This window comes from Bos grunniens, chromosome 7 (assembly GCF_055505025.1).
Source record: "Bos grunniens cultivar Pamir isolate PY7600 chromosome 7, Bosgru_T2T1.0, whole genome shotgun sequence".
NCBI classification, from domain to species: Eukaryota; Metazoa; Chordata; class Mammalia; order Artiodactyla; family Bovidae; genus Bos; species Bos grunniens.
The window spans coordinates 69,170,020-69,182,618 of NC_141171.1; the positions used below are offsets into that span (position 1 = coordinate 69,170,020).

The 12,599-nt window shown below is 46.4% G+C and overlaps 1 protein-coding gene across 4 annotated transcripts in view; it reads right to left on the reverse strand.

Annotated features, from left to right (window-relative positions):
• Positions 1-12,599, reverse strand: part of ADAM19 (ADAM metallopeptidase domain 19) — a 92,122-nt gene that overhangs the window by 10,745 nt on the left and 68,778 nt on the right. For all 4 annotated transcript variants that reach the window (XM_086412633.1, XM_086412636.1, XM_086412635.1 and 1 more), the window contains 10 exons: positions 11,906-12,083; positions 10,084-10,173; positions 7,493-7,688; positions 6,142-6,250; positions 4,701-4,905; positions 3,652-3,729; positions 3,425-3,533; positions 2,254-2,398; positions 1,335-1,419; positions 819-1,043 (listed from right to left, as the gene is read on the reverse strand). In XM_086412633.1, the coding sequence (XP_086268759.1) occupies positions 819-1,043; positions 1,335-1,419; positions 2,254-2,398; positions 3,425-3,533; positions 3,652-3,729; positions 4,701-4,905; positions 6,142-6,250; positions 7,493-7,688; positions 10,084-10,173; positions 11,906-12,083 (1,420 nt within the window). The remainder of the gene's footprint in view (positions 1-818; positions 1,044-1,334; positions 1,420-2,253; positions 2,399-3,424; positions 3,534-3,651; positions 3,730-4,700; positions 4,906-6,141; positions 6,251-7,492; positions 7,689-10,083; positions 10,174-11,905; positions 12,084-12,599) is intronic.

Sequence of the window (12,599 nt, forward strand, 5' to 3'; positions counted from 1 at the left end):
TCCCAGGAGGAAAATGGCCAAGTCCCCTACCCCAACTGAGGGTAAAACACAGGTGGTTCCGGAAGGCACCACGCCTGGCCACCACCCAACATCTGTGTCTGTGCTGTAGGAACTCCTGCCGGAAGGTACAGCTGGAGCCAGCACAGCACAGACACGCCGGGTAAACAGACTGCAGGGCAGGATGGCTCTGCTTCTAAAGAACACCGGTGATGCGGGGATAGCCCAGACCCTGCCCACCCCTCCCAGAGGCCGGGCCCCTTGACCTGCCCCCCAGATGAGCAAAGCATCACCCTACATCCCTCAGGAAGACCTCCCGACTAGTGCAAGGTACTGATTGGCACAACATGGTGGAATAAGTACTATGATGAGAGAAATGCAGGGACACCAAACTTGGACTTGGGGGTCAGAGAAGGCTTTTTGGAGGAAGCAGCATTTAACAGGAGACCTAAGAATGAACACGAGATGTTGGTGCAAAGGGAAGAAAGTGTATGTGGCAGAGGAAACAGCATTTGCAAAGGCCCAGCAGAGAGGAAAAGACCACGGGGAACTGAAACACTGACTGAACATGCACATTTGGGGTGGAAGATGGGCGCCGGCTTGTCAGGAAGACGCCAGCCAGGGCGGAAGTGCTCTGTAGCATATTTCCCCATCTCGTCACCTCACATTCTGTGTGCCCAGTATGGACCAGAATGCAGCAAGGGCAGCCAGCCCAGGACTCAGCAAGCTCTCTCTTCCCAGCCTGCATCATTCCTCATTCCTCATGGCTGATGGCCTGACAAGTGATGCTCCTGATCCAGGGTTGCTGAGAAGCCACTTACCTGGGAGAGGACGCACTTAGGGGCGGGGGGCACTGGCCGGCTTGGGGGCGGTCCCCTGGATGATTCTTTCCTCTCTACTGATGGTCTGGGCCCTGGGGAGTTTCTAGCAGCCTTGCTGAGGTGTGCTGGCGATGGCGCAGGTGGTGACACGCTATGCAGGTAGTCTGGAGGGGGCCGGGGAGGAGGCTGGGAGGGCTTCCGCAGGGTTTCAGGAGTGTTGGTCACCTGTATGCATAAGACGAGGAACGTCTGAGATACAGGAACCCTTAATGCACTTAAAAACTTGAGGGTGGCCTTGGGTGTCCCATTGGCACGAACAAAGACCTCGGATCCCAGAGGTCAAATGCAACTTTTAAAGTCATGAGGGGATGGTAGAACCAGCTGACCATCTCTCAGGCCAAGAAAGTATCGTTTATTACGAATCCCAAGGGGCCCACAAAGGTGCTTATGGGAAAATCTAGCACAGTCCTAAGAGAGAAGGTCAAAGTAGCAATGTTCATGGTGCAAAGCTCTTACCTTTCGCCTGCCCTGGGGTGTCTGCAACTTGAACGTTGGGTTGGCGTGGCCTGTTCCACTGTTCTGAGACACCCTGAAGGGACAACTAGTAACAAGGAAGGAGAAGCACAGGTTGTTCATTGAAGGTTACTGCCTGAGTTCGCTTTGACCCAGGTGTGGCCAGCCAGCAGCTCAGTCGTCCCTGAATCTGCTCTAGCGGAAGTGGGATTGGCCCTCCTGAAGCCCAGCTCCCTCGGCACGGAGACGGTGGCCAGTGGAAAACTCCCAAGGAAAGAGAGTTGGCCTCATATACAGCACAGTGTGCCTCAGTATCTTTTCGTCACCCTTTTTAAGACCTTTCTCCCCCAAGAAGACAAGGATGTTACCAGCCATCAACCAATCTCCCTCAGGCATCATTCCAGGAGGACCTGGGATTTAAAAATCTCCTCTGGAAAAATTATGATTTATAACAGAGGACTTGGAGACTATACATCTTCAATACCCACAGGAATGAATTACTTAGGACAAAAATTACTCTCTGTCTTGAGTTGATGTCTAGCCACCTCTGTGACTGACTTGAGCTAGTCAGTTTTCCTCTATTGCCTCACTTTCTGGGCTCTAAGATGCGGAGGAAATCCATTAGATACAGGATAGATTTCATTTCACATTCCAGCTTGAATTGGTTGGGGGCATTCTGCTGAGAAGGCTTCTGAAGTGATGACCAGGCTCAATCAAGCTTGCTTACAATAAAAATCAAGTAGTAATGTTTGCCGTGGTCATGGAGCGTAGCAGAAGGGGAGAGGGTGACGTGCACTGGGCATTTGCCTTCCAACTAAATGAGACCCACCACCACCACCTCCTTCTTCTAAAACCAGGCACTGCTTTCAGAAAGCTGTGACCCCCAAGTAGACCTCAAATCCTTCACGGCACCCCGTCATACCTGAACTGTTGCCTCAGCTTGGAAGGGAGGGCTAAGGACTTGAGGTAGCCCAGTTTGTTGTTCTGTTTACAGCAGCGATACATCATGATCAGGGCCACCAGCACAAAGATGGCTGAAAACACTCCAGCGACCACAGGACCAGCGCCTTCCAGAAACAGAACCCAAGCGGCAGATTTAGAAGCAGTTGGCTTCAGTAGTGGATTTCAAATAATATGTTCCAGATACTCTTCAGATCCTTGATTTTCATTTACCTTGTATTACTTATTTTAACTTAAAAACTATAACAAAAAAACACATACTATGTCCCACTGGGAAGTCACTAATATTACTAGCTTCAATAATCAGGTCAACTTGCTTGGCAGGGACTTCACAGTAAAGTTTCTCCAGCTACTTCTGCTTAATTGAAAAGCATTCCTTTTCATATAAGGCAAGGAGCTCTATTATTCCAGCTCTATTATTACTTACCACTTGTTTTCTGCCTAAATCATGATTTTCCTGGACACAAAGCAACCACAAAACACTGAGACATATAGATTGATCTAAGATTAGAAGCATAATCCACAATTTCACATTTGGTTTCACCAAATTCGCCTCAATGTTCTCATGAATTATAAATCTAAATGTACAAAATATATATAGACCAGTGACACACTACTTTTAACTGCTTTATATAGAGGTTTCTTCCTTGAAAGATTTTGCTCAAAAAAAAAATTTTTTTTGCTATTATTTTTTTAAAGTTTGGAAACCAAAGAGCTAGAATCCCTGAAATACACTTCTGAATTTCCAGCTCCTCATTTTAAGCTTTGTCCATCAAAGGGCATCTGAGTCACTATAATGTGCCCTAGGTCCATGATTAATTTTAAGTGGTTGAGAAGGGGTAGTTGCTACCACTGACCCCCAGATAGAATGGATTATTCAATAACCTGTGGTCTGTCTTAATCTCTCTGTAAGCAGGAACAGGCTCCTCAACAGAAGGGACAGAGACAGAGGAAGAGCAACTGAGCTGGGCCCCACACCAGGCTGCTAGCCTGGGCCACTCCTCCCACTCAGCCCCTCTTGTTCCCTCATCTATAAAAATCAGGATGACAGTGCTGACTTATTATTCCTCTGCATTATGCCATCCATCCCTCCTCACAAAGGTGGGCAGGAGCCACGCAGGCCGGCCACTCACTCTCGGGAGGCATGGGCCCGCTGTCGATGCTGCCCCCTTGGCCTGGCGTGTTGCAGAAGGGTGGGGCCCAGCCCCGGAAGCAGTGGCAGTTCTGGTTGTTGTTGCAGACCTGGAGCAAGGGCAGGGCAGGGAAGAGATGTCAGCACCCTAGAGAGCTCTGGCTTCCCACAGTGCCTGCCCCTATGGACATCATCGCAGAGGAGCCCCAGAACCTCCAGCATACGTACCCCGTGGCCGTTGCACTTCTTCGCACAGCCTTCCATTTCAAAGAACGAGGTGTTCCTGCACTGCCCCTCAAAGCAAATCTGTAATGAGAAGAAACCGGTCAGTACAACAGAAGGGACACTGGTTGGCGATTAGGAGACTGAGGTTTTGCTTTCAGAACATATGGGACTCAAAAAGGCAGCCTGCTTCAGGTTATTATAGTGATAAAAACAACCTAAAAATTCAAGGACAGGATGACAACTAACTAGTTCTGCTATTTCTCTTGCGATGAGGGAGAAAACAACAAATATTACATTCTAAGAAAATATAATAATATAATGTGCGTGCGTGCTCAGTTGCTAAGTTGTGTCCGACTCTTTACAACTCCATGGACTGTAGCCCACCAGGCTCGTCTGTCCATGGGATTCTCCAGGCAAGCACACTGGACTTGGTTACCATTTCCTTCTCCAGGGGATTTCCCTGACCCATGGATTGAACCCGAGTCTCCTGAATCTCCTGGCACTGGCAAGCAGATTATTTACCACTGTGCCACACCTGGGAAGCCCATATAATAAATATGTGTGATTTCATTCTATATTACTATTGGTTCTATGTTACTTAATTGCATATTAATATGTACTAATTTAAACATTATACTTAAAGATAATGACCATGGTGATAGCTGTTTACTTTGTGCCAGGTACTACACCTAGTGCTTCAGATGTGTTTTACAATGTTATTCTCAGAGTTAACTCTCAGATAGCTGCCCAGGCTTCCCGGACTCCTAGTTTAGACCATTTCATAATTCATATGATAATTAATGATGAGGACAAAAGAGATATAATAGACAATCCTTCTAAACAGTTTACAGGGATTATCTCATTTAATCCATACGACAATTCTACGGGGTGGGTCTTGCTCTTAATAATATGCTCTATAAAGAATGTAAGCCACAGGGCTAAAGAGGTTGGGGAAGCTGGGATTTGAACCCAGGCATCCTCCCCCAGACTCCCACTTCAATCACTACCCTCTGCAACCCAGAGGCTAAGTGAGGCTGGAGGAAGGAACTTACGTGGTTATGGCCACACTTGGTCCCGGTCATCACCAGGCCGGGGTCCAGCATGTCACCCTCCTCCTCGGGACCTCGATAGACGTGGGTGCCCCGACATCGGATCTGCCTTCCATTTATCACGATGACGGTGTCAATGGGCACTGCATTAGACTCCAGGGGTCGGGCCTCGGAACTCTGACACTGGATCTTGCCACATTTGGCATCTCTGAGCCCAAGAGAGGAGGAGGGAAGGAGATGGAATCAGAGACAGGGAAGAGCTGGGACACCAAAGAGCTTCAGTCTTTCTCGACTGGGACAGCAGGTTTGTATGGGGGAGAGGCAAAAGGCAATGAGTGTGCTGTAGGGACTCAGCCAGAATTCCTCTGTGTGGTCTTAGACTAAGGATAGGATGCTATATCTTTATTCCCAAGTAGATGTAGCCAGAGGGCTGGCCTTGGGAAGTCCCCTTTACCGCAAGAACAACTGCCTGACCTGAGCAACCTAACCCCTTATGCTCTTTGTACCCCCAAGCACCCTGGTGTTGCAGCCAGAAGAAGCCTGGTGTCATCCCTGACCTCCCTCCTCCATCCTATATACCAACCCAAGTTCACACCACCATCCTCTCTCACCTGGACACCAGGAAACTGGTCTCCCTGCTCCAGACTTGCCCTACAAGGGCCTAATTTCCAAACTGCTCTCAAGCCAAAGTCCAAACTCCCCTAGCCATATACTCAAGGTTTCTCATGATGTGGTCCCTGCTCAACTAGCCAGGCTCATTTCTCAGTAGCGCACCCCGTACCCCCCCCCCACTGCACCCCAACATTATACTTTAACTATATCAAGTTGCTATCAATTCTTCCTACCACCAGCTTTTCTCTATTCATTTCTCTGCCTGGGACACTCTACCATGTACCAGCACCATTCCTCATCCTGTTCAAATAGATACTTTCTCCAGATCGCAGCTTAAGCATAACTTCCTCTGGGAAACCACTTCAGCCCACTACGGTGGGTTGGGTGGCTCCCACCATATTTCCATTATTACACTATCCTCTTAAGTTCCATGTACTCAGCCCAGTGTCTGGCACATGGTAAATCCACAATAGATAGTGGATGGGTGGGTAGGTGGATGGATGGTTGAAATGAATGAATGACTGGGTGAATGACAGGCTATTCAGATGAGGGTATAATTAGTACCCTGCGGAAATGACCCAAGAGGGCTGATGGGCTGCCCTAGTATAAGAAGGTCCCAAAAGGAAATGTGACCAGCCTTCTAGGAAGCATTGCATCCACACCCTCCCTCTGACTTCCTTAGGGCTGAATGGTGCATTGTCAAAAGGGCCTGGAAGAGATTACTGAAGGGCCCACTCTAGGGCCAGCCAAGCGGATGAGTGGGTGGGAGTGACGAAAGAGCAGGACTTGCTTTGGCATCCTCATCTCATGGGGTCTGCCTTATGGTCATCACCTCATGTTGCACTTCTTGTGTTTCCCATTCATGTCCTTCCCACAGTTTCCAAAGGTGTCCCCTGCCACATTCACCTTCTCGAAGCAGAGATCAGGAGCAGGCCGGGCTCCTGGGTGGGCAAGAAACATTTATCAGCACACTAGCCAACTTTAGTAGAAGTCAGAAGCCCCCAAAGGACAGAGCTAGCCCCTGGCAAAATCAGGAAGTAAGGAAGTTTTATGGAAGGGAATATTCAGCCTTTTCTTTATCCCTATCTGTTGGTCCACCCCCACCTTCTCAAGACCTACTCATAAAAAAAGGTTTTATATCAGTTCTTTACACTTTATTGAGGTTTTATATCTATGGGAGGTTTGTGTGCTAAGCCTTCTTTCTCATGAAGAAGCCCTTTCTCATTTCAGGTGTTTGTTATGTTTTTTTTTTTTTTTTTTTAAATAAAGGTAATACCTGCAGAAGATTTTTAAGAATAAAATATGTTTTTCATTTTTTTCTACTTAGCCATTCCAGTTCCCACATCCCTAAAACCTGGAGAAGCAATCAATTAATAGTGTATTTTCTAAAGATAATTTTATCTCTACCTTCTAGATACAATTCTTGTGTATCTTCTAGAGATAATCTATCCAATAAGGAATGGCCACATAGTCTATTCACATTTTTTTTTTTTTTTACTTAGTACATAGAGAGCTGCGTCCTTTTATTCAGCTTATGGAGTCCCAATGTATTTGGGTGCACGAGATTTACCTTAACTGATAGGATTTATTGAAGTATTTATGGGTTGTTATTGCTCTAACAGTGCTGTAATAAATATCCTTGTAAATCTACTTGGCCAAATACAAACATAGGACACATTCCTAAGCAGTAGTATGGATGCGTCCAATGACAGGTACACTTAAAATTCTGGTATCTCCAAACTGCTTTCCATTGGGGTTGTACACATCTGTTTCCCCACATGTATAATATGGTTTTCTCCACAACTATACTATTATTCTTGTTACAGTATTATCATGCCAACTTATCATATTAATTTTTCACTCTTTTCCAATATGATATATGGGAAAAAAATCCCATCTCATGGTTGATACTTTGCTCACAGCTCCATCGTCCACCTGTTGTGTTGGATTATTCTTATCCATTCACTCACTGTGAGAATTTAAAGCATCAAGGAACTAGGAGGAATACTGTCTACTGCCTCCTGCTGAAAGTCCGCCTTGAGGCAAGGCGATAAAAAAAGGTAATATCTGGAGATGCTCTTGTAAAGCCTGATCCTAAGCAATCCAGAGTGTCTGAAGGGGGAGGCTGGCTAGGAAGCATCGGGGTGGAAGGAGGGTGGTCCGCTCGCTGGAGAGTGCCTTACCAGGGCCCCACAGCTGCTGGCACTGCTCCTGATAGGTGAGGCACATGCCATTGTAGCAGTAGGCCTGGCCGTCCTCGCAAGGGGTGCCGTCCATCTGGTAGAAGTTGGTGGGGCACTGGGGGGACTTGCCCGTGCAGAACTCCGGGAGGTCGCACTGCCGGGCCTGTTCACGGCACAGCGTGCCCGGGGCCAACAGCTGAGCCGAGGAACAAGAAGCGGGGGATAAAGTCAATCTCCCACCTGTCCTCAATCCTCCCAGCAAGGGCTCATGAGCATCACTCCCATGGAACAGAAAATCCCTTACCATTATTTCAGAGCACTTTTTACATGACCTCATTAGCTTAAACCACCATAAATCATCTAACATGAAACATCTAACACTTGGTTTCAAGGTGGTTTTACAAATGTTAACTCTACATAGCAGTCTTAAGAATCAGGTAAGAAATAATATTTATGCAACTATTTACAGTTCACTAAGTGCTTTAGTAATAACAGCTACTTTATGGAGCTCCTACTTAAATGCCCAGGACAAATAATATTTCATTTAGTCTTCATGACAGTCCTATGTAATATAATTATCCCTGTTTTATAGATGAGGAAATCTGAGGCATGTCTCCAAAGTTTCATGGTTAGTAAGTGGCAGAAGAGCAAAGCCCACTAGTATATATGTATAGATACACTCACACACAAACTAGCATTCATGCATCTTTGTATAGATACACTCACACACAAACTAGCATTCATGCATCTTTGAATTCACAAGCACTCTGGCAATAATACACCCACATTACGGAGTCAAGCTCCAGGCTAAGTATGTTGCACATGTTCATCTCATGAGATCCTCACAATGTCCATGAGCTAGATACTGCTATTTGCCCCATTCTGCAGATGAAATAACCTGATCAAATAGCACACCTTGGGCAACTGGTAAGTCTGAGTTTCTGTTCGAGTCTTCCAGCCTCCCTAGGTGGGGTCAGTGTTATTAGTACTCTTCCCATCTTACAGATAGAGAACTCAGGCTTGGATGGGTAATAGCTGCCCCCAGTCACACACAGGGCTGGAAATGAAGATCTCAGACTCCAGGGCTCATCTTTTCCCACACACTTCTCTGCAGGGAAAGCCTTTCCAAGATCCAAGCTGAAATCCTGGGACCCGGAGACGAGTGCTCTCTACGTTCATTCTCAGGCCTCAGCCTGAGATCCTGACCTGATACAGCACAGCCTCTCTGAGGGATGCCAGGTCTGTCTTAAATCATACAGACGGCATGGGAGTTCCCCTGAACAGGCAAAGAGAGCTATGTCTGAGAATAGCACCCCGCCACACTCCTGGGTGACTCCACACCACCCACGAGGGATCCCAGGAGGGAAGGTGGGAGCGGGCCAGCTGAGCAGCTTGCTGACAGTCTCAGAGCAAGGGTGGCCTCAGATGCATCTCCCCACCCAGCAGCAGGATGGAGGGGAAAAAGACCCACCAACCCTGGAGCCAGTCTGCCTGGGTTCAAATCCCAGCGCCTTAGGCAGCAGACCTCTGTTGATGCACTTTCTCATGCGTGCATGAGGACAATAACCCTCTCGTGGTTATTGCTAGAAGGTCATGCTAGAAAGAATGTTCTAGTAAAGCACTTCAACAGTATGGGGAACATAATGAGCCCTGAGCATGTGGTATGTGGAAGCACAGTCCACGATCCAATCTAAAACCCTGGGACCAGATGGGCCCCAGACTTCACAGATTTGAGAAAGCAGACATTACACAGATGTACATACATATGTATATGTGTATATCTCTCTCTATATACATACACATGACATATGTATATTACATAACCCAGCATCAAGGCCTAGGATTATACCTTATAATCAAACACACTAATGTTTTTGCAATGAAATACACTATTTGCTTTAAGTGTGATTTTTAAAAAAAACTATAATTAGATTTATGTCAATTCAGATCCAATTTAGCCACCAAATGAGTTTAAAAAAAATTTTTTTTCAGTTTTTAGAACTTCCTGAATTTCAGAATTGTAGATAAGAGAATGCAGACCTATAGTAACATTAGTGGTAAAAATGGTGTGCTCTTCCAATCAATACTAAGAATGTGGGCTCCAGAGTCAGAGAAACCTGGTTCAGCCCCTTCCTCACTGTTTAACCCTGGAGAAGTCACTTATACCCTCTGAGCCTCAGTCTCTACATCTTAAGTTGAGGATATTGACATAAACCCCACAGGTGTTCTATAAGGACTGAATGAGATGACACATATAAAATTCTCTGCACTGTGCCTGGCACCTAACAAGCAATCCCTTAATGTTAATCAAAACTGTAATGAGGAATATTATGAATGCCAAATAAAATCAAGCCTACTCTCTCTGGACATTTTTTTTTTAATTTCCCACTTTCCAGGAGGCCCACACAGCCTTCTGGGATAATCTGAACTCAGTGAGGTCAAATATAGAAAAAGGGAAGCTTTGTTCAAAGGCTCTTTCTGGCTAACTTTGACACCACCACTTCCCCAGGACTGAGGCTGAATCCTGGCCATCAGCCCCTGCAGAGCCTCAGACTGTCAGGTCAGAACCCTGGGCGGGGAGGGCCCCTTACCTTACAGCGGTGACAGCAGGAGCCGTGCGCACACTCGGCCCCCTCTCTCAGGGTGCAGTTAGCGGCATTGCAGCAGGGGTTCTCACATTCCTGGGGAGGCAGCAAGAGGGGGCATGAGCCTCAGAGGCAGCAGAGCAGGGAGATGGGAGACAAGGCAGGAGGAGGGGCCTTTACCTCCTATCCCACCTTATGTGCCCCTGGAACTCCAGCTCCCTGGGAAATCTCTACCCAAAACACCACTTTATAGCTTTATCATTAAGATAGTATATATATATTGTAGAGAATATACACAAGCAGAATCATCAGACACAACTGCATTTTGACACATTTATAAACATATAGTTATTTTACAAAATCACAGTATCCATACTGCTTTTAAACTTAACACACTACCCCCACTTTTCCTTGTAATCATGGATTCGTCTAAAATGTGATTTTTAGCATAGTACTACATTATAAGGAAATGTCATGATTTGTTTTTCTCATCCCCAATCCAACATCCAGAGACCATGTCTTCCTGGGATCCAGGCGGACCTGTGCTCCTCCCCTTCTAGAGCACCAGGCGTCTTCCCACCCCAAGGCACAGCTCTCCCACTAGCTAAAGTGTGCCTTCCCGTCCTCGTGCCCCTCGCTAACTCCTACCTCGGCCCTCGAGTGTAGGGTCAGAGTCCACCCCCACCTGAGTTGGGCAGCTCCCCTCACGTTACATACACTCCTAGCATCATGCTATTGGCTCTCCTGGTATTTACCACAGTTGTATTTATACATTTTTGCAGCTATTTGGTCAATGTGTGTTTCTGGCTTTGGACTATATACCCCATAAGGACAGGGACCATGCCTATTTTTTTCTACCTATTTATTTTCCTATCCCTGGCACATGACCTAGATCACATACTCATTTGTTGAAGGAGAAACTGCTCTGAATATAAGCCATTGGCCAAGCCCACTCAGGAGTGGGCCCCTTAACCTCACTGGGCCCTCCATGATAATACAACTCTCTCCTTTCTGAAGGGTCTGGGCCGATCTCTCTGAACTCATCCTGGTGCAGGTGGGAAGCCTTTAAATGGTTCTTGTTTTATTAAAGTTATGTGCTGGCATTTTAAAAAAGTCAAACCATAGAGAAGATTAAAAAAGCAAATAGTCTTTACCCACATATACAGACCCTCAACCTCATCCCCAGAGTTTATTCTGAATGCATAGACTACTGACACATTCTCCCACAAACTGTTCTGCACGTTAACGTTCATATTTTCATGCTTCATAAAATAGATATGAAACTATCCAGTTCTGCTTTTTGTAGAACCGCGAGCATCTGTCAGAAGTGACAGAGCTATGATATGCCTACTATATTCATCCTGAAGATCAGAAGGAAGGAAAGGGCTTGTACACCATCAATTCTGCTCCTTCTTCCTCCTAGAAGCCCCTTTCAGTCATTTCTTCTACAGGTCAAAGAGCATGAGCTTGATATTTTAAGTATCCTCATAATGCCCAGGTTCAAGTTCACGTATCCAGCTGTGAACAGCCAAGGAAGCCATCTGTAGCTCCACTGGCCAAGACTGTGGTTTCTGTATAGATCAGATGCTCACAAGGAGAACTCCCCTGCATTTTGGACACAGATACTGTCAACCTCAAACTGGGAGAATCTACATAAATGGTCCATATTTAAGGCTTACTCCCCACATGTTATTTGTGATGGGGTCTTTGACCTCCACATGTATGTAGGAAATGCCTATGACTAATTTTCAGATACATGCTCTCTGACCTTGAGATTTGAAGTCACTGTAAATTCTTCCCCTCCCACTAACATGGCATGACACCTTACCTCCTCCTCCCCACAGTCACACTCTTCCCCATCTTCCAGGTACCCATTTCCGCATCTCCGGCCTCCATACAGCGTCCTGGTGTCTGGCATGTTGGAGAGACACATCCCCCCGCCTGACTGCAGATACCTGTCCAGCTCCCTCCTGTTGCATCTGTTGAACACTCTGGGAAAGGGGTGCCTGGGAGGAGAGCCAGGGCAGAATCAGCTGGGGGGTCTGAGCATCAAGCTGGCGCCCATGAGTCTGATTCCAGCTGGATCCAGACCCCCACAGGCCCATGCACATACATTCTGCCCCCTGAGAACATCACCTGTACATTAACTTTCTATGAACTAAGAAATATTAACCACCACATAATGTTTGTTTTTTTTTCCCCTTTCTCTCCATGGAGGATTTATCTGAGAATCCGAAGCAATGATTTCAGCCCTTTCCATGAAGGAGTTGCAATAAATAAAGGATAACTAGTATGTTACAATAGGTCTCTTGAGCCTTAGAGCGGAATAAAATTCCAGCCAACCCAAACTTTTCCTGAAGCTGATATTAGATGGAGATTTTCTTAGAACAGAAGACCAGGCCAAAAAAGGCCAAGTTATGGGTTTAATTTCTTTGTTGGGCCAGTGATCTGATCTCTGTTCTAACGATGCAGGCAGCGCTCCAAACTCAACGGCCCAACTCCCAAACACATGGTCTGTATCG